Consider the following 26,972-nt stretch of genomic DNA (forward strand, 5'->3'; position numbering starts at 1 on the left):
TAATTCTAATACAGCAGAAAGAAGTTAATAATTAACAATTGATGATTGAGATGTTGCCCTGTATTATCCTAATTATCTTTTAAAACACAATGATACTTTTTTAAAAAAAATTTGTACCTACTTATTTTCTGAGAAGACAGGAGGTTAAATAAGAGTCAATTATCATGTGTGTGCATCTACATAAGTAACCTTATCTTTCAGATTGTCTAAGTTTTGTATCAAGTGTAAACCTCTAAATACCTAACCTGATACTTTTTCTTTGAAAGACTACTAGCTCCTTATAAATATGATTATATAATAGCTCTTATCAAGGAATGATATGGATACTCATAGAATGTTTAACAAGCTATAAAAATTTCCTTCAGTTTTAAATAAAAGGTATGAATAAGAATAGTAATTCAGACCCAGGTGATAGAGTTAAGACACAGTAAATACCACCTCACTTTAAATGGTGCACAATGGAAAACACTGACAAAACTGAGAATTTGTTGATAACAGCTTCAAACATCGGCTAAATGTTTTCATCTATTCCAGGTCAACTGGTAGTACCAGAGCACTGATGGAGAACAAACAACAAACTGAAAGAAACCTAAGATGTATCACTAACATACAACATACTCAGTCTTGCATTTTTCGTTTCCCACCAAACCACTATATGGTTACATTTGGTATATAATTAAATTATATTTATATCAACCACCCTCAACATAGAACCCTTGTGCTGCCAATTAAAACATAAGTTGCCCTTAGTGATTAGACTTATGCTTTCATATTTTGTTTTTTAAAAGACTGATGTTAATTGAGTCAATTATACTAGAATATTCCATGACAGGATAAATCTGGCTGTTAGCAGACAGTAGTCCAGCCTTATGTTTCTTTATTTTGTACTTTCCCATTATAATGTACTTGAGTCATATGGAAAGATAGCAAATGAAGTTGAAGAAGGAGGTAATTACCCAGAATAAGGAGGTCTATTAGAGTTTTCCCCACAAGAAAGATTGCACTTTTCTTGCGTCTCCTCCCACCCCTTTAATTAGCCCCCTTTCCCCCTTTTTGCCAATTAGTCTGTAAAAGCCAAGACATCTGTTACTCACAAGACATCTGTTACCCACATGAAACCAAAGGATGTGCACATTCCTAATCAACCAGAAAATAAATTTTCATCCATATTTACATGTGATGGCAAGCACATCCTGGTGTCCAGAAATGTAAAAACCATCAGACTACAGAAAAAGAACCAAATTCATTGATTTGCATTTATTCTTTGCACTTGCACTATTCTCGTTAAATGGCCAAATATTTGCTTGGGAAATATTAGTTGTTTTGAATTAGATACTATTTTCAATAAGTTGGTTGCCTACATTTTGGGTCTATATGCTGAAATATCTATTGACCAGTGCTTTACACCAATTTCTGACACATATGCCCTTCCCTCTTCTCTAGACATCAGTTGATTCCATTTCCCTAATTTTAGAGTAGGGTACTGAACACAACTTTTTTTTTCAGAAAACTGTCTCAAATTTGACCTGCTGCATATATAATCTTTTCATCATTTGCAGGCTTCTGAGTTAACAAAGGAACAATTCAAGCTCATCCATGTGCTGAATATGAAAAGAACACCAGGACAACCAGCACTAGGATATGTAAAGGAAAGCCAGACGGGGTCAAAGGAAATCAGGCAAAGACCTATCTTCCCTTCTTTTCCTTTTCAACATTTGATTTTCATGTCATGGGGTCGTTTCAAATCATTTCTCTTTCTTTGTGGTAGGGAAAAATATGATAGAGAAAGAAAGCAGCTTTAATGAAATATGGACAATATGAATGTAAATCTTTTGGCCAAAGGAGTTTTCAATAGAGACATTACTTTTAGAAATTCTATTTACCAGGCTCTATCTAAGGACATTCAGAACTCCTAAAATATGAGAATACATCCAGCATAAAGGAAAACTGTTCTTTTGTGTTAAGTGGTAATTATGCTCCCTGTTCAGGAAGGCCTCATCCTTATAGCTGAGAAGGAAAAGGAACTACTCTCATGGGAGGGATTCCATCCAGGACAGTTGTTTTCACTTCCAGCTGCAGGGCTCAAATTAGGAAGAGTCCAGCACACTTTGAATTATAGGACTAGCCATTTTGAATGTCCTCAGTCCACAGGTAACACTCAATGAAACCGGAGGTTTCGGCTCACTTCCACCACAAACCACCCAACACTACACCTCCACATCTTAGATTCTTCACCTGAAATGTGATCAGGTCAGGAAGCAGATTAAAAGATTTCTAAAGATCCCAGTTTTATAGTCTTTTCCTGCTCTGAGCCCATGTTGCAATTCTCAATACCAGTAACTACAGGGTTATCTATGTATGACAGATAAAAAGAGATAGCACCCAAAGTATAGGTTTATACCCCAAAATTCACGCACTGGTATTTCAGTGGATGAAAGGATCCTACTAGTTTATAATCCAACAAAATTTCTCCAGTTGGTATTAAAGATGATTTATCTTGTCCTGTATCATATGGGAATCTAATGCTTTTTCCAATATCAGCACAATATTTTTAGGAAGTAAAGGGAAAGTTCACAGCTTCTCTGACTTGGGCCAGACACCCAGAGTCTAATCCCCCAATATGATATATATATGATATATATATCATATACCATCACAGAAATGGCACGCAAGACCAAAAGCTATTCAAGGGTACCACACCATAGCAACCGGATTCTATTAAACAGAAATGAAAACACTTCCCAATAATGTCTAAATGGCTGACAAAAAGAGTAGAGTTCAAAATTGGCCAGGATTAGGCTATTTATTTAGTTACTTATAGCCTCAAAATGAGGACTAGATACAGAAAGGACATGTACTGCGGCATAATGTCAAAAAGCTTTCAGTACAATTTAAAAACTTTTTAAAAGAGGAAAAATGATCAGTTTAACATTTTTGCTTATCAGCACAGTTATTAACTGAAAAGTTCACTTTTCAAAGAAATGCTTTTCCAAAACTACTATTAATAACATTAGCCCCTAAGCTCGTACAGTATGGTACAAAAATAAGTCAACCATAAAGGGATATAAACTTGTCTAAAAGGGGGATGGCAATATTATTTGTGCAGATTCTCTGAAAATATCCCTGTGAAAGCATGAAAATGCAGAAGGATTCTGAGCTGTGGAGAGGATAGCCTTTTCCTTCCTGCCTTTGGAAGTCAAGGCAGTAGTTAGCAGCAGGCTGGCAGGGGTGGCGGTTGCATGATGACTGCTTTTGGGAACAGTGTGACATCTCTTAGAGTATATGCTTATCTCCTTAGGGAGGGCACATTTCCTGCAATCTTCTGGCCAACTTAAAACTTTATGGTCATCCACGGAAGAAAAGGACCTCATTTGGGGCCTCCTATATCAAAGGATCATATCAAAGAATAGTGTTCCTAATCACAAGACACATTTCCTCTGCCACTCTCCCATGTAATTTTCATTTAATTTAACAACAAGTTATATTCTTGGGCTACCAGCCTAAATGGTTCCTCACCAAACCATTCTCTTAGTCTTGCATTTTTTTTTATTGTCTTCTAATGAAGAAAAGAGCTATCTATGTTCAATGGATTCTAATTACATCTAGAATAAAATAAAATCCACAATCATTATTTGTGACCTAATAGGCCAGTAGGTCTGGGTTGGGTGCTTCCCACTTTTGAACCTCATTGCTTATAACAGCCCTTCAGACATACTGGTCTCCTTTTCATAGTTCTAGATAACAAGCTCTTTCCTGCCTCACGTTTTTTTCCTCTGGCTATTCCCTTTGCCTGTAGTGTGCGTCCTCTGCTTCTAATTCTTCAGGCTCAGCTCAAATGTCACCATCTCAGGGAAATCATCAGACATTCTTCTTGATGAGTGATCTGCTCCCCATCCTTTCTGGCATATACTGTAATCTGTAGTAAGCTAATTTATTGTATCAGCCCTACCAGAATTAAAAATCCACGAAGGCAGGGATCTTTCCTACTACCATCTACCATCACATCCCAGTGCCCACAATAGGGTATGACAGATGATTTTTTAAAAAATCAAGAAACATGTATTAAATTAAAAAGTATAAAAAACTCTACAGAAGAATGCAAAATGGCCAAACACATAATACTCACAACCAAAAAACAAACAAACAAACAAACAAAAAACAAACAAACAAAAAAACTCACAACCCTGTAACTATTCTCATTATGGTATATTATCTTCCAGTTTTCTTCTATTCCATAATAGATTTCTATCTATAAACACAATTTTACATGCTGCCTTTTTATTCTATTATCATCATGTCATAAGCTTTTATGATCTCTTGTTTATAGTCACTTAATGGCATTTACAGACCTCCCATTAGTGTAACTGGATGATATCCAGCATTTTCTTGCTTTCAGGCCTTTCACTTGTTTCCAATTTTTGCAATTAAATAACACTGTGTTGAATATCTCTGTGGATTAATCTTTAACCAAATTTAGTTTCCCAGGCTAGAGTCCCAGAAGTGGAATTACAACATCAGACCTTCTCGAGAGACACTGTCAAATAGCTTTCCAGAAATGTTGTACCAATTAAGATTTCCACTGGCCCTGTATGAAAGTACCCATTTCATATACACTTGTCAGCATTAGCTATTCTCACTAAAATCTTAATAAAGTGGTGGGTGGAAGTTGCATCTTATTTTAATTTGCATTTCCCTATGATTGGGGTTGAACTTTTTTTCCAAATGTTTCCTGTGGATTTTCTCTTGGGTAAGTTTTTTGTCCATGCCATTCAGCTCTTTGATTAGTCTTAAATTTCTAATCGATTTAAAGAGCTCTTTATAAACATAGAAATCCTTTGCTATATGTGTTACATACAACTTTCCCCACTATCACATTTATTTATTTCTTCCTAATGTACCACCTTCATTGTTTTGGAAGGGAAAAAAAGTACTTATCCCTTGTCAAAAAGAAGTCAAGTTACATGTATTATATAATACATATAATATAAAGAAGTAAAATCAAATACATCACTCCTAATCCCATATCCCCAAAATGACTTAACATCTTCTCCAAATATTTTTCTATGGAGCTTTACTTATAGCTATCAAAAAAACTAATGTAATAGATGGAAATTCTGTTGATCCATCTTTTACTTAGCACTTTCTTCCTTTGCCTTTAAGCTTAGGAAATCCTCATCCAGTTTATGATTTTTTGTAATACATCTAACCCCTAAATTTATGTGGATTTGATTGTGGTGTTAGGTAATACATAAATCTAATAAATAAATCTCTTTGACAGGTGATAATTGAACTACTTTATGGTAAATGTCTAGTTTTTAAAATTTTTCTTTAAATTATTATTTAAAGAATATTGTATTAGCCATGCTTTTCCAGAAACACAGAGCCAGTAGGATGTACATGTATACACACACACACACACACACACACACACACACACACACAGAGAGAGAGAGAGAGAGAGAGAGAGAGAGGCTGAGATTTCATTTTAAGGAATTGGTTTACTGGATTGTGGAGGCTAATAATTCCAAAATTTCCAAGGTAGGTTGCAGAGAAGAGTTGATATTGCAGTTTAAATCTGATGACTGTGTGGAGGCAGAAATCCCTCTTCCTCTAGGGACCTCAGTTTTTTTTCTCTTAAAGTCTTCAGTTGATTTGATGAAGCCCATCCAATTATGGAGGGTAATCGACTTCATTGAAAGTCTACTGCTTTAAATAATAATCTCATCCAAAAAATACCTTCACAATAACATCCAGACTAGTGTCTGACCAAATATGCAGGCAGGTACTGTGGCCTAGCCAAGTTGATGTATAAAATACACCTTCCCAAACATATACTGTATGTCAAATATTATGCTAAGAGCTGAGAAAAGAAAAAAAGATCATTCCCTAAAGGCATTGTAGAGTCGAAGCACATTGGAATAGTGTGGTGAAACAGTCAGGGACGTGCGCACAATGTGTTCGGGCACAGAGGCTGAGCACTGCTTAATCCAATCTGGGGGAGAAGGGACAGGTGCAGGCAGGAAATTTTCTTTGAGGTGAGTCTTGAAGAGCACAATAGTTCTTCACCATCCCCAGCCCACTTCCCTCCTCCACTGTCCGACCTACCCTCTCAGTAGTGGTCATAGATCCTCCAGCAATCCCTACCACCCTGGGGAAAATGAGACAGACGGTGGGAAATGTCTCCTGTGGGTGGGGCTGATATGTATGGGGTTTAACTTGCCAACGTGTTCTTGTCACACACACACACACACACACACATACACCCTGTTGGATCCCCATTTCCAGTTCCAAAGGCATCTCTGCAACCCAGGCACAGAGGTTGGAAAAGTTCAGCCTTCCCTGGAGTTGCAGGATGGGACTGGGAACCCTTCCCTAGGACAGGGCCTTGGGTCTTCCACCTTCTCTTCAACTGACCCATTTGCCAGCCTCCTCTTGGGTCACGGGGGACCCTCAGGCTTTCAGCCAGGCACTGGCATGAGCGCATTCCAGACCTGTCAGCCCCTGGCCATATAGCTGTTGATATTCACATAAAATCATACTTGATAGTGATTACCAGATTGTGAGATTTCATCAACGAGTTGAATTTCAAAAATAATTTTGGGATTCAATCAGGATTGCATTAAATTTTTGCTTTCCCCAAGGAAGAACACTGGGGACCAGGGGAAGCACCCCATACCACCATCTCAAAAAGAAAGGTTATTATAATACCAAGTACATTACAATATAAAGAATTATAGACTGAGGGATAGATCAAGGATATCTTTTTAAAATTTCAAATGTTGAAAAATATAATTATCTTCTATAATGTTCAATTTCTTTTGTCTTTTTCTGAAACAAATTGTTAATCTGGGGGTTGACTATGTATCAGAAGGCAGAGCTTGAGTGCCCAACCTGTTCCTGCGCTTTGTTTTGTTCACAATCAATGGCCATAACCCACGTAGGAATGTTCTCTAAAATGGAAAAGGCAATTTTCCATACTGCTATCTCTACTCAATATGGATATTCTGGAAAACTGAAAAAAAGCTGAATAAAGAAAGCTAATAGTCCCAGATCAGTGGTCTGGCCAACAAGGAACTTCCTTGTTTAGTGAGTGGGCTACTGGGCCTTTTGGCCTCAACTCAATGAGTTCACTCTAGGCAACGCCTCCACCAGTACTGGGGCACAGAGCTTAGCACTATATTTGATCAACCTGCACATTAGAGTCTATTTTACAAAATTTGGAGGATGATATATAATTTTTGGATCATTACACAACTGCATTCAACTTGCTTATTGTATAACTTGCTTATTGTATCTATGATTTACTTGATAATAAACTCCTGATCAGGAACATCCAATATAATTTTAATACTGTTCACATGGGAAATTATGACCAATTATAACCAACTCCAGTAAGCTACAATTTCCAGCAACAACTTGTGGTGATATGCAGAGATTGCTGTTGTGTTGCATGAGGAAATGAACCTGGGTAAAGAGAGGAAGAGTGTAGTTGTTCTAATCCAGTCTGGTGCATTAGGGTCATGTTAGGAGACCTGAGGTTCTGATCCTAGTTCTACTAATGTGGCCTTCGAGGCTTCTGTGCCTTCAACTGATCTGTCCAAGAAAGAATTCAATTTGATGATCGCCAGTTGTTCTAAAGTTGTAATACCCAAAGAAATGAATACCCTGGCTGCCATGTAATATCAGCAAGAACAATATGAGTGTCTGATATATATATAAAAAAATTGTTGTCCTGGAATCATAGTTAACAAAGCAAATTGTTCAGGAAAATACTGTATCATTCTGATAAGGACTGAAGTGAATAATCTTGAGTTCATACTTTGGAGGTCCATTAAGTCATAGAAATCTAGTTTCATGTTTCCAATCCCCATGAGGTACAAAAGAAGGAAAACAAATGGGAGAGGATCACAAAGAACCTGGTCATGGAAGGAAAACAGGAGCACATGACATGGTCAATCTACTTGGGAGACAAGAAATAAACTACAAAATTTAATGATAAAAACGTAAGTTTTTAAAGCTAAGGAAGCTCCGACTTTTTTAAGGGAAGCAACTAACTAATCAGTAAAGAAACAAGTAATCAATAGTTAATAGTCAAACCACAAGGCTAAAAGAATATGCAGATAGGAAAAGAGACAAAACTATCCCAAGTTAAAATGAAAGTAGCAAAAAAAAAAAAAAATTGAAAAGTTAAAGTCCTTGAGTTCTCAGGGGTTCACTTGTCAGAAATTTTTATCATGATCCACAGCTATTCATTTATATGATCAGATATGGTAAGGAATAGATAATTCTCAATCTAGAAATAAAAGGAAACTATCCAAAGTAAGATGATCTAACTAAAAATAGATTGCCAAGTGAAGAGTTGAAAGGGGAAAAGGAGGGCAAGTGATTTTAGAAGGAAAGTTTTTTCTTAAAGGCTGATCCTAATTGGGCCTCTTTCCGAAATTGACCCCAAAACTAAGGCCTGGCTTAGATAGTATGAAGAGCTTATATTATGCAAGCATAAGACGGCAGCATCTCCTGCTCCTCTATTCATAGAAGGTACCTGGGAGTAAGAGCTGAGGCACCTGGGTGGCTCAATGGTTGTCTGCCTTTGGCTTAGGGCATGATCCCAGGGTCCTGGGATCGAGTCCCACATCTGGCCACCCGCAGGGAGCCTGCTTCTCCCTCTGCCTGTGTCTCTGCCTCTCTCTGTGTCTCTCATGAATAAATAAATAAAATCTTTTTTAAAAAGTGGAAGTATCTAGAATGTTAATTCTTGTTTTTTTTTTGTTTTGTTTTGTTTTTGTTGTTGTTTTTTACTATTCAGAAACAAGATGGACTAGGTTGTAGAAAAGGCCCTTTGCTTGACAAGACGGTTAATGTTCGATGTTAATATTCAGCATTTAAAAACTCGGGATCGACAGGAGTCAGAATTGTTGAGTTAACGGAGGGATGGACTTAGGTTAAGAAACTAGTTTTTCAAATACCGCTTCTTGGCCTTTTGGCTAAGATCAAGTGAAGAAACTAGCTTTTCAGAAAAACCAATTATCTTGGGGGTTGGCAATCAGTTTAACAGATTCAGACTCTTGGATTGATCCCAAAGGCTAGTGTCTCTTCTGGAGCAGCTGGAATCTGCTTCCTAGGTGAGGCTGGAGGCTCCCTAAGGAGGGAACGTGTAGAGCCCACCCTGCCCTTCCAACAGACTCCGCAAGAGTCTTCTCCAGAGCTGAGTCCGCAGGGAAGCTTCAGTCTTGTAGTCGGGGGGCTGCTGAAGGTGGGAAAGTGGGGCTCCGCTTAGGAGAGCGCTAGATCTCAGTACCTAAGACTCTGCTTGGTGAGGCTAAAGGATGGGGGGAGACAAGGTCCTGTACTTAAGAAGTCCCCTCCACTAGTAAAACCAAGCACAACCAGGAATGAACAGGAGAGGCAGACTGGGCTAAAAGACGTGTCTGTTTAAGTACAAGGCCTCGCAGGCTCAGTCTAGAAACGTGATAGGAGAAATGCTGCTGTGACACACATAAAAGGTGCTTGACCGTCCCACAGGAAGAGGCTCCATGAGGAAGGTAAGTGGGAAGAGGTCTCTCCCCCACCAAAACCCAAAAGGGGTTCACTTGTTCTTTCCTGGTTCATAAACCATAATAAAATTGAAGCATGACGTAAAGGATGCTAGAGAAGAATAAGAAGTGTGTTTTGCTCCCCACTGTCTCCATTTTAAAAAGGAGGCAGAGATAACTGGTAATAAAGAACTCCGTGGTGTTCAGCGGAGCACATCCTGGAGCATAGGCCGGAGATAAGAGCAGAATGTTAATTCTTATATTGGTTACTACATTAATTTTCTCCCCTTCTTGAGTCTGACAAATTATTCCTTGGGTCTGACAAATAAATTTGGGAAGGACAAATATGTCAATGAAAAAATAAACAAAATAAATGACAATATATATTTCCACTTGCCAATTAAGAAATGATTTTGCAAATTAAAACACCCAGAAGTGATAAGGGGCTATCAGTGAAATTTCACCTTTTTTCATAGCTGGTAGAGTAACAACTGGTACAAATTTTGGGGAGTGCAATCTGAAATGTTTGTCTCAGGATTCCTAAAATGTTTATACTCTTTGTGCTTGTATTTCCTCTTTATGAAATAATCAAGAAAACAAAATTTTATTTTAATTTTCCATTGCAGTTTATTATTCACAAAAGTAAAAACTGAAAATAATAAAAAATCTCCCTAAATCAAAATGTTTAAGTAAATTTTGACAAAACATATGATGGCATAATATCCTGTTTTTAATAATATTTAAATAGAATGGAAATTGCTCACTGTGAATATTAAATGAAAAGTAGAATCATAGGATGCCTGGGTGGCTCAGTCCATTAAGCATCCGCCTTCAGCTCAGGTCATGATCCCAGAGTTCTGGGATGGAGCCCCAAATTGGGCTTTCTGCTCAGCGGGAGCCTGCTTCTCCCTCTGTCCCTCACCCCACTTGTGCACTCCCTCTCTCTCTCTGTCTCTCTCTCTCTCTGCCTTTCAAATAGATAAATAAAATCTTTAAGAAAAAAAAAGTAGGATCATAGAGGATATGATCTCAATTTACATATATATGGACAGGAATAAAAACTAGAAGGAAAATATATCTAAATATTAATAGTGGCTTCCTCTGAGCTAAAAACTAAAGGTGATTTTTACATTTTTCAACACTTTTCTCTAATTTCCTATAATGAACACATATTAATACTATGACACTAAGATCATATTTTGTTAAAATCATGTCTTACTCTGTAGAAGTATTTCATTCATGGAGATTTATTTTGGAAATCACAGGGATACCATCAGTCAGCAATTGTGCACAGCCTTTAAAATCACACTGCTGGTGGAGTCTGGTGAACATCCACATGCCCACTGCCATGTTACTCCATAGCTTATAGCAACTCTATTTTCTAGGCCAAAAATTGGAATTTGTGGTCTGAAAATAGGGTAGCATATTTGAAAGCTGGTTGTCCCTGAAAATTCAGATAGATGATTATTACAGAATGACTGCCACTCAACACTGGAAACATCCCTGATCCTGAAATGTAAACCAACAGACTTGCTAGCCTGATGATCTTTCCATAATTTTACCCCTCATCTTTAAATCTGTCTTGGTAGAGGATTAAGACAGGTATCGTGACTTCCCTTACTGTGTGGAAGACAATCAAGAAAATGCTGACTGCCCACTGTGTACATGACATTGTACTGAACAAGGGGTACCTCTAATCTAACTCAGCAAAATGAGGTTTGTTAATGCAGTAATGAGCCTGTGTATGGACTGCTGACGCAAGCAAAATTCTCCATAAGCAAGCTTAATGCTACAGGAAACCAACAAAAACAGCCCAAGCAGCCCATAAGTGCTCCCTTGTAGGTGATAAATGACCTTTCAAGTCGAACCAAATGCTTTCACCTAAGGAGAGCAGGGGAGTAATGCTGCATTTACAATAGGCTTTATCTACATGTGGAAAATGTCCCTCACTTGAAATTTTCTTTGCCCAGAGAAGAAATCACTACTCCAGTCTAATAAATTAAACATAGTCTGATCTAGCCTAATTTGATTTCACTTCAATCTATGCCATTTGACAGGCTGAGGATGATACAAAAAACATTTTAACAGAAATCCCTTATTTACATAGAAGTTACATAGCAAAAGCAAATCAATTCTGTGTCATTTTAAAATATCTTTTGTTTGTACAACCAACCCTATCAGTGCATATGGTAAAAAAAATATATATAGGAAAAATTAAAATAGAAAGCATTTATCTAGTGACCCACTTCTCTCCCCTGTCTCACTTCACAAAGGCAATTTTAACCGTTTTCGTTGTTCTCTAGGACTTTTCCATATATGGGACATTAACTCTAAAACTACACTGCTGTTCTTAATTAACCAATTTGAAACGGTACTGGCTGACTTCTTGATTGATATAAGACTTCTTAGTTCTCATACATGCTCTCCAATCTGGGGAGGAGGATCAGGTTTATTAAGATTGAATTTACATGTAGTAACATTCATCCTTTTTAGTGTACAGTTTTATGGGTTTTGACGACTGCAGTTCAATCGCCCCTCCTCCCAGATTTTCTCAGACTCTTTTAGACAACTCCTGCCACTCCAGCCCCTGGCACTTTCTGTCCCTGAGGTTTGTCTTCCCCAGAATGTCAAATGAATGCAGCCTTTTGATTCTGGCTTCTTTCATTTACTTCTTAAGGCTTTCATTCAGGTTCTTGCATACATCAGTAGTTCACTGAATGGACATACAACAGTTTGTTTATCCATTCGCAAGTTAAAAGCCATGTGGGCTTTTTTCCTCAGTTTTTTCTGATTTAAGAATAAGCTTGTAATAAACATTAATATACAGCTCTGTGTGGGGAATAATTTTCATTTCTCTTTGCTAAATCTAGAATTGAAATGACTATATTTTATATAAAATGTATGTTTAACTTTATATAAAATTACCGGTGTTTTTTCACTTTATATTCACCAGTAATGGATAAGAGTTCTAGCTACTTAGGATTCCTACCAATACTTGATATTGTCATCTTTGGTTTCTTGAGCTCTTTTTTTGGTTGTTGTTTGTTTTAGCCAATCAAATAGACGTGCAGGGGCATACCGCTGTAGTTTAATAAGGACTTCTTCAATGACTAATGATACTCGGCAATTTTGGTGTGCTTATGTACATTCATATGTCTTCTTTATACCTGTTCAATTCTTTGCCCACTTCTTATTGGGTATTTTCTTACTATTAAGTTTTGGGAACTCTTTATATGTTCTAAGTGTTTTATTAAATATGTGTCATGTAAATACTAACTCCCAGGCCATGGCTTGTCTTTTCATTCTCTTAACAGTATCTCTCAAAACAAAATAAGTTCTCAATTTTGATGAAATCCAATTTTTCAATATTTTCTTTTATGAATTATGCTTTTGGTGGTCACATTTAAGAAATATTGCTTAAACCAAGATCAAAAGATTTTCTTCTACTTTTCTTTTAAAATTTTTTATAGTTTTAGATTTTATTTTTAGGTTGATGGTCCATTTTAATATTTGTACACATGTAAAGCATATTTTGAGGTATTCTTTCTTTCTTTTGAATATGAATATCTAATTATTCCATAATAATTTGTTGAAAAGACCATAGCATTGTCTGTACCTTAGTAAAAAAAAAAAAAAATCAATTGGCTACATACATATGGGTCTACTTCTGGTCCCTCTATTCTATTCCATTAATCAATGTGCCTCTCCTTTTGCCAATAACACAGTCTTAATTACTGTAGATTTATAAGTCTTCAAATAAGTTACTGTAAATATGACAACTTTGATCTTTGTCAAAACTGATTTGGTTATTTTAGTTCCTTTATCTTTCCTCATAAATTGTAAAAACAGCTTGGTGACTTCTGCAAAAATCCCCACTGGAATTTTAATTGGGACGTTGATTGGGATTACACTGAGTCTATAAGCCAAATAGAGGGATAACTGTTATATTAACATTTTGACTTTGATTCTGTGAATGTAGTATAACATTCCATTTATCCAGATCTTCTCTAAATTCATTCAATTGTGTTTTATAGCTTTCAACAGACTTTCCATATTCTTGTTAGATTTTCACTTAAGTATTTCATGGTTTTTTAGGTGCTATTGTAAATGGCTTTCCAATTTCTAATTTTTCATTGCTAGTATATATAAAAATACAATTGATTTTGGTGTATTAATGTGTGTCTTGAAACCTTGAACTAGAATTTATCAGTTCTAATTCCTTTTTTTGGAGATTTTTTGGCATTTTCTCTATATAAAACCAAATCATCTGTGAATAGAGAAAATTTTACTTATTCCTATCCAATCCGTATGCCGTTTATATATTTCTTTTTTTAAGATTTTGTTTATATTTATTCATGAGAGACACAGAGAGAGAGGCAGAGACATAGGCAGAGGGAGAAGCAGGTTCTTTGTGGGGAGCCCGATGTGGGACTTGATCCCCAGACTTGGGATCACGCCCTGAGCCAAAGGTAGACGTTCATCTACTGAGCCATCCATGTGTCCCTATTACTCCTATCTTAATGCATTGGCTGGGACTTTCAATGTAGTAATGATTAGAATTGGTAAGAGCAGACATCTTTGCTTGTTTTCACTTGTAGTGAGAAACATCTAGTCTTTGATTTTGTTTATTATCTACCATTTTTCTGGTTGCTTTCTATTTGTTCTGACTGTGTTTGGTACACCTTTGCCATTTTGTCATATTTTTGGATTAAAATTTTTTATTTCATTTTATGTACTTTATTATATTATTTATGCATTAATATTTTAATTTAGATTTCAGTATTTTAGGGGTAGTTCTTGGTTGTACAATGTGCATCTTTAATCACAGTATAACTTGAAATAATACTATAATACTTCACATAAAATACAAAAAACTAAACAATTGTATATTCTCAATTTCTCCTCCCCATCCTTGTGCTAAGGCTGTCGTATATTTTGTCTACATTTTATCTATACATATGCTATACACTCAAAGAGCATTGCTATTTTTGCTTTAGAAAGTCAATGATATTTTAGAGTGATTAAAGTCAAGGAAAATATATCTTATATTTATCTTCATTTATTTCCAGAGATATTTTTTTTTGTGCATTCAAATCTCATTCAAATCTATGATACTTTCTGAGAAAGTTCCTTTAACATTTCTTGCTGTACAGGGGAGTAGTGAATTCTCAGTTTTTATTTATTGGAAATGTCTTCATTTCACCTTTATTTTAAAAGATACTCTATGTCATGAATAAAAAATAAATACAATCTTAAAAAAATAAAATAAAATAAAATAAATAAAAGATAAATTCAGGGGTGCATAGGTGGCTCAATTGGTTAAGCGTCTGCCCTCAGCTCAGATCATAATCTCAGGGTCTTGGTATAGAGCTGCATATCAGGCTCCCTGCTCAGCGAGGAGTCTGCTTCTCCCTCCTCTTCTGCTCCTCCCCTGCTTGTGCACGCATGCCCTCTCTCTTTAATAAAAAACTAAATCTCTAAAAAATAAAAGATAACTTCATGTGGTATGGAAAACTTGGTTGCTTTATACTTGCTGCACTTTAAAGTTGTCACTTCATCGTTTTCTTGTTTGCACAGTTCTGATGAGAAGTCTGCTGTAATTCTTAACTTTGTTCCTCTGTAATAGATCTATTTTATTCGGGCTGCCTTCAAGATTTACTTTTATCTTTGAATTTCATCAATTTACATATGATGTGTTTAACAGTGTGAGTTTTGGGAAAAGAGATACTTATCCTGCTTGAGCTTCTCTGAGCCTCTGTGATTGGTAATTTGATATATTTCATTGTAATTGGAAAATTATTAACCAATATCTCTTCAAATTTCTATCCCATTCTGTCCCTTTTCCATCTAGGATTCCATCTACATATATGTTATACCACTTCATATTGTCTCAGCTCTTAGATGTCTGTTTGAGGCCTTTTCACTCTTTCCTTTTTACCTCCTGACACCTTCCACTTTAGTGTAATGACTTTATAATACTATAATTACACATTTCTAAGGTCATTTCTATTGGTCTATCTTCAATTTCATTATTCTTTTTTTGGCTGTGCTAAGTCTATGAGCATATCAAGAGTATAATTCTTCATCTCATGCTTTCACATCTAGCATTTCCATTTGAAATTTCCTTATATTCTTTTCCTGCTAAAATGCCATGTATTTTCATGCATATTTTCTACTTTTTCTACTACAGGTTTTAGTCACAATTATTTTAAATTCCTACACAATAGTTCCAACATTTGCATCATACCTAAATCAAGAGTGCCCTGTTTCTTGCAAGTCAAGTTATTTCCTTGATTATTTGTGTGTCTCATTATGTTTGGTTGATCTCAATATAATTACACTACTGGAAAATGTAATCATACTATTATAAGGTCTTTACAATAAATGTAAAGGAGGTGTCCTGGGATAAAAAGGGAAGTAAAGTAGGCAAAATGAGGTGTCAAGTGTAAAGACCGATGTATGAAATAGTATAATACTGACTCAAAATGAATATTAAACTAAGAAAAAATACACACAAGCCTACAACTACTAAAAAACTAATTAAAAGAGAATGTTAGGAAATCAATAAAGGGAATGAAATGGAATACTCAAAAAAGTGACTAGCTCAAAAAAGGCAACAAATGAGAAACAGAAACAATAAAAAGAAACAAATAGCAACATGGTAGGCTTGAATCCATACCACTAATTACACTAAATGTTAATGGCCTAACCACTTGAATTAAAGGCAGATATTGCCATATAGTAAATGGGTAAAAATCAAGAACCAACTATATACTATGTACAAAAGTTGCACATCCAATGTAAAGACACAGATAGCATGCAAGTAAAAGTATGGGAAAAATAAACATGCAAATATGAAGCACAAAGAAGTTGGCATGGTTATATATAACATTACACAGAGTAGATATGAAGACAAAAGGATTACTGAGATGAAGTGGGACATTTCATAATAATTAGTCATTGCATCAGGAAGACATGACAACTGTAAATGTGTGTGTACCTAATAAGAGAGTATCAAAATACCTGAAATAAAAACTGACAGAACTAAAGGGAGAGAAAGATAAATCTACGAGTATAGTTGGAGATTTTTAACACCCCTCTCAGTAAAAATATAGATGATGTGAACAATACTATCAACAAACTTTACCTAGTTGGCATTTACAAAGCATTACACTCAACAGTCAAAACTAATCTAAAGTGGAAAAAATAAGTACTAAAGAATGGGTAGAAACATGAGGAAACTCATTGTGGTGATGTTTATGATTAATATCTTGAAAAGATTAAGAGAATGAATTTCTCAAAACACCATGAATGCACATATAAGATTTATGAATGTTATTATATATAAATGTTTCATCAAAAGAGAAAAATGATAGCACATACTGAACTTGTGTAATATGCATACTGAAGTATTTAGAGGCTAGGGTACTGATATTTGTAATTTATTTAGAAATACATATAAAATAATATGTATTAATGAATAGAGGAATAGATAAATGGATATATATGTGATAAAGCAAGCAAAATGGTATAATCTAGTTGGTGGATATATGGGTGGATGGTAACTAAATATCTTTCAATTCTAGGTGATGAAATTTTTTTATTATTAGTTTAAGGGATAGAATTTAGTGATTCATCAGTTGTATATAACAACCTGTGCTCATTACATCACCCAGTCACCCCATCCTTCCACCCCTCTCCCCTCCAGCAATCCTCAGTTTGTCTCCCATTGTTAAGAGTCTCTTATAGTTTGCCTCCCTCTCTATTTTCATCTTATTTCTCCTTCCCTTCCCCTATGTTCATCTGTTTTGGTTCTTAAATTCCACATATGAGTTCAATCATATGGTATTTGTCTTTCTCTGACTTAGTTCACTATCAATATCATTGCAAATGGCAAGATTTCATTATTTTTGGTGGCTGTGTAATAGTCCATTGTATATGTATATACCACACCTTCTTTATCCATTTGTCTATTGATGGACATCAGGGCTCTTTCCATTGTTTGGCTCTTGTGGACACTGTTGTTATAAGCATCGGGACACAGGTACCCATTCAAATCACTTTGTTTGTACCCTTTGGATAAATACCTGGTAGTGCAATTGCTGGGTCTTAAGGTAGTTCTATTATTTTTACCTTTTTGAGGAACCTCCATACTGTTTTTCAGAGTGGCTGCACCAGTTTTCATCCCCATCAACAATGTAAGAGGGCTCCCCTTTGTCCACATCCTTGCCAACATCTATTGTTTCCTGAGTTGTTAATTTTAACCATTCTGACTGGTGTGAGGTAGTCAGTTGATGAAAAGTTTAATAAAATTTTTGAGGAAAAATGAAAATGAAATAAATCTTTTCCAGAAAACAAAAAAGCATTAGGATTCATTGTCACAAGAACTGAAATACAAGAAATGTTCTTCAGGCTGAAGGAAAATGACACCAGATGTAAAATCACATCTACACTGAGTAATGAAGAGCAATGAACAAAAATGATATATAGGTCGGTAAATGCAAAATCCTACATTCCTCTTTTTAATTCATTTAAAGGTAATTAAATATTTAAGCCAAAATAAGAACTATTTTTTCAAGGTCTATAAGATATTTAGAAGTAAAATATATGAGATTAATAGCACAAAAGACAAGAAGAGGAAAATGGAAGAATATGATAATAAGGTTCTTAAAGTACAATAATTTAAAGATGGTTATTATAAAATCTGGAACAATCACAAAAAAAGAGATGTAGCTTATAATAACTAATAATGGAAATACAGAATAGTAACCTTTTTAAATTAAGCCAAACAAAGGCAAAAATAGAAAGAAATAGAGATATAACAAGATGACAGATTTAAACACAACCATATTGATAAGTACATTAAATGTATATGGTCTAAATTCTCTATCTAAAAGACAAGTATATAAGACCTAATAAAAAAGCAGGACCTAACCAAAAGCTCGCTCTCTTCAAGAACCCCAATTTAAACATATATTTATGTGTGTGCACACATAAGTATATACATTTATATACAATAAGAGTTTAGAATGAGAGGATAGGAAATTTATGATATGCAGGCACTCAGTAAAAGAAAGCTGGAGTAGCTATATTAAAAGAGATATATAAATATTAAGCGTAAGAAAGCTGGGATACTAATGACAGAGCAGACTTTAAAGTAAAGATTACCAGTGATAAAGAGAGATGTGTGTCATAATAATAAACACCACCAGGGGTAAAGTGGGAGATTGCCTAATGATATAAACACACATTAAGAGGACATAAAACAATCTTAATGTATATGTACTAATTTAAAAACTTTTCAAATACATGAACCAAAAATCAAAAAACTAAAAAGAGGAGTAAACAAATTCACATGGATGTGGGAGATGTCAACATCTTGTCTTTTGGTAATTGATAAATCAAGAAGACAGAAAATCAGAAAAGATATAGAAGCCTTGAATAACACTGTCAAACAACTTGACCTAAATAACATCTATATAATATTCCACCCAACAACAACATAATATATGTTATTTTCAAGAGCATGTAGTATATTCACTAGGTCAGACACATGCCTAGACACATGCTAAAACAAATAGACAAATTCAGAAAAATTAAAATCACACAGATTATGTTCTTTCCCAGTGAATTTACTTTTTTTTTTTTTACTTTTTTTACCCCCAGTGGATTTAAATTAGAAGTCAATAACAAAAAACAACCTGAAAACTCCCCAGATATTTGGAAATTAAACAACAGACATCTAAATAACCCACAAGTCCCAGAAAATCATAAAGAAAATTAGAAAATATTTTGAACTCACTGAAAGGTAAAACACAACATAGCATGATTCATGGATGCACTGAAGCATTGCCAAGAAGGAAACCTGAAGCTTTAAATGCTTATATTAGAAAAGAAGAAAGGTCTTAAATGAATGATTTAAGAAAAGACCATCAAACCATGGTCCACTGGCTGGCCTATTTGTAAATAAAGCAACACCTAGGGGCACCTGGATGGCTCAGTGGTTGAGTGTCTGCCTTCGATTCAGAGCGTGATCCTGGGGGTCCTAGGATCAAGTCCCACATCGGGCTCCTTGCAGGGAGCCTGCTTCTTCCTCTACTGATGTCTCTGCCTCTCTCTCTGCATCTCTCATGAATAAATAAATTAAAAATCTTTTTTAAAAATAAGGCAACACCTATTTGTTTATGTATTGTCTATGGTTGCTTTTATATGAAAATGGCTGAATTAAGGAGGTGCAACGGAAACTGGCCCACAAGCCTAAATTATGTATTATTTGATCCTTTAAGAAAAAGCTTGCCCACTGCTGATTTAAAGTACCAACTTAAGAAGCTAGAATAAAAAAGAATAAATCAAAGTAAGTAGAGGAAGGAAATATGAAGATTAGAGTAGAAGACAACTAAAGAAGAAAAAATAACCCTGAAAATCCAGAAAACCAAAAGCTATTTATTTGAAAGAATTCAATAATTTTTTTAAAAGATTTTATTTATTTGTTTATTCATGAGAGACACACAGAGAGAGGCAGAGACACAGGCAGAGGGAGAAGCAGGCTCCCCGCAGGGAGCCCAATATGGGACTCAATCCCGGGTCTCCAGGATCATGCCCTGGGCCGAAGGCAGATGCTCAACCACTGAGCCACCCAGGTGTCCCGAATTCAATAAAACTGATAAACTTCCAACTATATCGATCAAGGTAAAAAGAAAGAAAATTAAAATTCCCAATGCCAGGGATATAAGAGAAGACAGCACTATAAATTCTATAGATATTAAAAACATAACAGAGAAACACTAGGAAAAACTTCATGATAATGACAATACCTAAAGCAGAGTTCAGTAAAAGCAATTCTAAAGGAGCATCTTCATCTTGATTTGGCACAATAAATCTCATTCTTTTAAAGAGGTCCATTTGTCTTAATGAAGTCAACTTTCTTCTCTGTGCAAAAAGTAATACCTTTTAATATAATATACTCAATATACAGCTAGAGAATAGCCGTAGGAAAAAAATTTAAAAGAGAGGTTCATTTAATTACACATTTATTATTCTGTAAGAAACATTCTGTTAATCATATATTTATTCTTTATTTAGTGTTTCAAATTTACAACATATTATCTACTTCCTGGAAATAACACTACAGATTTTAATGGAATTTGAGTGAGAACAAAGTTTCACTTTGATTACTAGAGCAGGCAAATATTCACAGAGCAGATCTTTACTCTTGAAGAGCAATAATGGTGATGGAGAAAAGAAAAAAACACACTTTTAGGGGAGCAGGCCAGAAAAATGTCATCAGATAAAATTATGAGATGTGATGAGTTAATACTCTTTAATATATTTGGCTCTGTTTTAAAACAATCTGGTTCCTTAAAGCTGTGTTAATCTGGATTACCACCCTCTGAGTTAACATCTCTTGGGTAAGCACGCATTTATGAAACTAAACATTTTGCTTTAAAATGATCATTGTCCGGACCATAATGGGTTAGATTTATTTCTAATCCTGTTTTTGACCACGGAGTACTTATTTCAGTCAAGCATGGCGTTAAGCGAAAAATGTAAAAGGAACTCCATCAACACCAGATATGGCGTCTTTATCATTGTACCTTATCATGAGATAAGGATGATAAAACAAATTAGAAAAGATATGTGTCTCACTTTCAAAACTAAAGCATCCTAATCGTTTTCTTGATGTGAAAAGTTTAATGAAAAAGTAGATTGATCTAATTTGGGATCCTTAAGTCACTGGCAAATTTAAATTGTTTAAAAAAATAATAAGCCAAGCTCTTGAGTCATACTGAATGATTCACCCATGAATTCTTGAGGGGATTAATTTAAAACAGTTCCAAAGAAACAGTATCTTCACATACCTACTCTAAAAAACAGAAGAGAACAACAGAAAGGGGAAATTATTCTAAAGGAGAAAAAATAAAGAATGAGGACAGAGCAGGGCCTTATTCTCCTCGTTGGCCAGAGTAAGTGAATTCAAGAGCCACATGATAAGGCAAAGGAGCATCCCCTGAGAAACAGGGGCATTGGCATCTACGGAAATAAAGTCTTCATGCCTGTTTCACACTCCTACTCACCTCCTCCCTCCTTTTTACTTTTTAGTGGATCCTAAGAATGAGGAGTAGTGGTTTTACTGTCCTCATTCCAGGGAACCAAGAGGTTCTGGGCTTTAGGGAAGCAGCTTTCAAAGAATGGGAAAGGCATGGGGTTCATGACCACAGTCCCGTCTTCTCCGGAGGCAGCACATGTGGGAAGGGCAGGACCCGCTTCCTCGTAGAAGAGAACCAACCACCTCTCTCCACCCCTTCCTCCCTGAGCAGTAGCCCCTGACATTATTGCCTGAAACTCGCCCGAGCTCCCAGGAAGGCTGGGTTAACGTGAGGCCCAAGGGAAAGAGGTCCCCGCTCGGCCGTCCGGGCTTCACCTTGCAGGCAGCACACAGCGTCTCAGTTGGCGTCAGGATCCAGGATGCTGATGGACCACAGCCTCCTCCCTTTTATCCTTAGGCTGTTTAATTACTAAAACTAGTTTTGAAAAGAGGAGTACGTTAGAGATCTGCCGTGCAATTTGGGGACGAAGTACCAGGTAACCAACCTGCTTTATTTTGCCTCTCCTTTCCAGGTGTCACCCTGAGTAACCCCTCTGACACTGCAGGAGGCACGGCTGAGACAGGAGGGCATTTAGGTATCCCTTCTTCGCTTAGGAAAAGTGGAAATTCTATATCACTTATAAACATATCCCTTTACTATCCCAGTTTCTTAAACAACATAAGGATAAAACCTGAGATCTGACAATCAGCTGCGAATATTTAAAATAGAGAAGGCCAAAGCAATGAAAGATCCAGAGGTGGCTTCACAGATGGAAGTGAAAAGGAATAATACACAGACCACTCTTTGTGCTTAGAATTTTCCCCCTTTTTTTTCCTGTTTAGTTCTGTTTTCCACTTATATTTAGAAATAAACTCTCTTTATTTTATTAATTCGACTCTTTACAAACACGTGAACAGATCCATCTGAGCTTGTTAATGGTCCAGGCATAGAGTTGTTCATTTATAGGTCACTGTCCTCTACAAATCCTAAATTGAAGCCAATACTAATCATTTGGTAGCAGGTCAAGACTTGCAAGTCCTTTGGGAAATGGGCAGGGCTACATTAACATCAGCTACAAGTTCTTTAGTTCCTGCTCCTAAGTCTTGACCGTCTCATAGGCACCTGCTCGAAAACCTCCGTCTGCCTCCGATGAACAGGGCCTGTGAGGCCAACCACCTCCCTGGCTCTGACTCTGTCCGTTCTCCAGTCCTGTTAACCTTCTCTTATTTACAGTAAGACATACAAGTCCTGCCAAGAAAAATACAACGAACTGCATCTTGCCTACTGCCTGGAAGCACTTCCCCTGAAAGAGAAACAGGGGGGATCCCTGGGTGGCACAGTGGTTTAGTGCCTGCCTTTGGCCCAGGGCGTGATCCTGGAGACCCGGGATCGAGTCCCGCATTGGGCTCCCTACATGGAGCCTGTGTCTCTGCCTCTCTTTCTCTCTCTCTCTTTCTCTCTCTCTCTCTATCATAAACAAATAAATAAATCTTAAAAAAAAAAAAAACATTTTGTGTGTGTGTGAACTTTGCAACTTCCCCTGTACTTCTGCTGATCAAAGGGTCAGCCCCACAGGCAAGGGGAGCAGCTTAGCTCACCGCAGTATTTCTCTCTCGTCGGGCTGCCAGGCCAAAGCCCGGAACACCCGTGAAATCAGATGAAACAGCAACTAACTTAACCCTCGATTTTTTAGCATTAGCCTAGCCTTGCGCCCTGAACCCTGGATCCCAAACAACCGATGGCTTACTTGGTATCTCCACTTTAGGGTGCACGAGGCATTCTAAGTCCCCACAAGGAAAGAGCAGCCGCCCTGGGCTCCACCCCTCCCGGCCCGCCTGGGCCAGACCTGCTCCTGCTGTGATCCACCGGCCTCACACAGGGCTCTGCTCCTCCAATGCTCCGGGCAAAACTTTGGTATCATTCCCCCATTCCTCTCTCATACCTTACAATTATTTGTGTAGGATGATAGCCAAGCAGAGGAACTCTATTTGATACTCCTGTAAACTTGAGGCTAGATAGCAGGTTGGGGCACTATAGTTAATGAAGAAATATGCCCCCAAGGACTTCTGCACAGAGTTTCTCCCGGGCCAAAGAAGTGTCTTCCTTGGAACCAGGAGCCTCCTGTCACATGTGTGTCAACCGACCAATAAATGACCCTGCTTAAAGGAGGGCAAAGGTAGCAACATCTGCATTTATGCACTCAGCCAGCCCAGGGCTTTCACTTTCACTTCCAGCACACCTTAAACTGTGCAGTGAAAAAAATCTCCCTACCTGAAACCCCTACCCTGGTTATTAAATGAAATGATTATCTTTTTACTTCTAGAGCAACAGCATCTAGCTTTCCAGACTCTTTTTTTTTTAAAGACTTTATTTATTTGAGAGAGAGAGTGAGAAAGAGCACCAGCACAGAGGGAGAGCTGGAGAGGGAGAGGGAGAAGCAGACTGGGGGATGGGGTGTGGGAGCGCCATCCCAGCACCCCAGGATCATGACCTGAGCTGAAGGCAGCCGCTTAAGCAATAGAGCTACCCGGACACCCCCTGGACTCCTTTTTTTTTTTTAAGCTTTCTGGACTCTAACTAATCCTTTCCCAACCAGAAGCCCCAGGACTTTCATGAAATTAGTAGAGAATGCACAATGTATAAATTCATAGAATATTCCAATCACAGCTTCAAACTTCAGATCTCCAGGATAGTTTGTGCCAACTCTTTAATATCCTGATAAATGTGAGATCATGTCAGGCCTCTCTTACCAAGTAACAGGGAAACTGGAAACTAGATAATTAGAGTAACTCATGATAGACTAATTTCTTAGCCAGCCCAGACCAATAAATACCTTCTCTGTTTCCATCAGTGATAACCCTCTAAGAGCCTCATCAAGGAGCAATGGTTTCTACCCTACTGCTAGCGCAAGACGTGCCTTAGGTGACAGAGATGCTGGGGAATAACAGCCCAGGCAAAAAAGGGTTTATTGGCTTATCGATGTCTCCAGATAATGAAATTCCTAGGCCTGGTGGTCAGCAAAGTCAAACTGGTAGGTTGGTGTTTTCTGTCACCCAGCTATCACAGAGTTAGCAGCAACTTATCCTACATTTTCAAAAATATCCATTATGATGAACCATGTAATTTATAAAAGTGACTAGATAAAAAATGATGTAGGTAACCACATGAGAAAAACAATTTTAAAAATGAAATAAAGAAACTAACTTGACTCCCTCTACCAAATAATAGATGTGTATAAAAGTTAAGATTCAAAAAAAAGTAGACAGAGAGACACGTGGGTGGCTCAGGGGTTGAGCATCTGCCTTCGGCCCAGGGCATGACCCCGGGGTCCTGGGATCGAGTCCCGCATCGGGCTCCCTGCATGGTGCCTGCTTCTCCTTCTGCCTGTGTCTTTGCCTCTCTCTCTCTCTGTGTCTCTCGTGAATAAATAAATAAAATCTTTAAACAAAACACACACACAAAACAAAAAAGTAGACAGCAATAGACATTGTTACTGTGGGACACAAAGAGGGATAAAGTTCTTAAAAGAGATTTGAAAGTGACTGCATTTGACATAGAAAAGCTTATTGTAAAAGTTCAATTTTGGTAAGTACTTCTCTTCTGTACTGACACATCATGTCCATATTGGGCATTTTTCTTAGCCTTCAAAGTTTGAGGAGGAAAATCACATTTGAACGGATAATCTGTTTTTTTTTCCTTTATGTACATCTCGATGTCAAAAGTTTCCATCTCTTTTAAAGACCACAGCCTGGCATGTTCTCCTGTACTGCTATGCCCAGGGCCTCGAAACTTTCTAAAGAGTCTGTCATATAATAAAACATGACTTTCAAGCTATATTTTTTTAAAAATTGAGTATTTCTTTAAATGTCTGCATCAAAGTTATTAACTCCCTAAAATAAAAAGGGTTGTACAGACAGCGTGTGGAGGCCATTTCACAGGTGCCTAGTCAAAACTGTGATATCTAGAAGGCTTTTTCATTCTCTTTTTCTGTTTTTTGGAAAACCTATTAAATTCGTCAGGAGTACTCTGAGTATTCCAAGTCAGTGGAGTTTCCAGTTATTTCTTATAAAGACTCTCCCATTGTCGGTTTTCTTCCCATTGATGAATTTACTAACTCTGCAAGTATTTCACTTTGTCCCACTATCCTCTGGACAGTCTCTGAGTAACGGCTTTCCTAAAAGGCTGTGCTTTTCCAAAGATAACTAAAATGCTTGAATCCTCATATTGTATTAATTAATCAGTCCAATAATGAATTTTCATCTGAATATTGTATTTAGTGATTCTCTCACACCATCTGAAACATGAAATCTGCACATGACAGCAATCACACTATTCAAAACATTCCCCTGCACATGTCACCAAGAGGAAAACTAACCACCCTGGAGTATAGCTATTAATGTCAAACAGATTGTCATCTGGGAAAACAGAAATGCATAAAAATCAGCTTCGGACAAAGTACAGCTCTACGGGGGGAAAAAAACACCAGGTTTTTGTGTGCAAATGTCTTCAAATGTCTGATCCAAACGTTTTAAAGAATGAGTTAGCAAGGAAGCTGCTGCCGCTCACGTATCCTGGGATAACGTTATATCCTGGGAAGACAGTCCCGGAGCTGGAGGGTTTTCATCACGGCACCCTGGGATCTCACCGGACCTGCATGTGCCCCAGTTGCTAGTAAACATCAAAAGAGATGTTTGGTTTCTAGCTTGGGCCAAGGGCTCTATTTAGCCTATCAAGGCACAGACCTGCTAAAAACGCTGGGGCGCTTGCCGGAAGGTTTTTTCCCTGCGACTCTTCGCGAAGACCGTACCTCGAAAGCAGTGTGGCTGCAAACCGCGCAGGCTACGCTCCGGGTCCGCCCGCGCACCTGGCGCCGCTGCTGCCGACGTCCCCGCTCCCGCGGCTCAGCCCGCCCCCGCCCCCCCGCCCCCCGCCCCCCCCGCGGCCCCGGAGCCCCCCGCGCCGCCCCCGCCCCCGCCCCCCGCCCCTCCCGGCCGCACACCTGCCCGACGTCAGCTGCCCCCCGGCCGCAGCAGCGCCCGCGTACCTGCCGACAGCGCGGCCGTGGCGAGCAGCAGCAGGGCCTGGCGGAGCGGCGCGCGCGGCTCTCGGGCCATGGCCCCGCCGCCCCCCGTCCCGGAGCCCGGCGAGCGGTCGCTGCGGCGCGGGCCGCTTTGAAGTTCCCGGCGCGGGCGGGAGGCGCGGCCGCACTAAGCCCCGCGGGCGCCCCCCCGCGCCGCCCCCATCCCGCGCGCCCGCCGCCCGCCGCCCGCCGCCCGCCCCGCGCCGGCTCCGGGGGGGCCGAGCCCGCCCCCGCCGCGCCCCGCGGGGCCCGAGAGCTGGGGACGGGCCGGGG

The 26,972-nt window shown here is 38.0% G+C and overlaps 1 protein-coding gene across 4 annotated transcripts in view; it reads right to left on the reverse strand.

The window, feature by feature from the left end:
• Nucleotides 1-26,761, reverse strand: part of ACVR1C (activin A receptor type 1C) — a 79,349-nt gene extending 52,588 nt beyond the window's left edge. For 2 of the 4 annotated variants that reach the window (XM_038584548.1, XM_038584545.1), the window contains exon 1: nt 26,664-26,761. In XM_038584548.1, the coding sequence (XP_038440476.1) occupies nt 26,664-26,733 (70 nt within the window). In that variant the 5' untranslated portion in view covers nt 26,734-26,761. Of the gene's footprint in view, nt 1-26,361; nt 26,496-26,663 lie in introns of those variants that run through there. The other 2 variants (XM_038584546.1, XM_038584547.1) reach the window with 2 other exon arrangements.
• Nucleotides 26,762-26,972: the final 211 nt, after the last annotated feature.

This window comes from Canis lupus, chromosome 36 (genome assembly GCF_011100685.1).
Source record: "Canis lupus familiaris isolate Mischka breed German Shepherd chromosome 36, alternate assembly UU_Cfam_GSD_1.0, whole genome shotgun sequence".
Classification (NCBI taxonomy): Eukaryota; Metazoa; Chordata; class Mammalia; order Carnivora; family Canidae; genus Canis; species Canis lupus.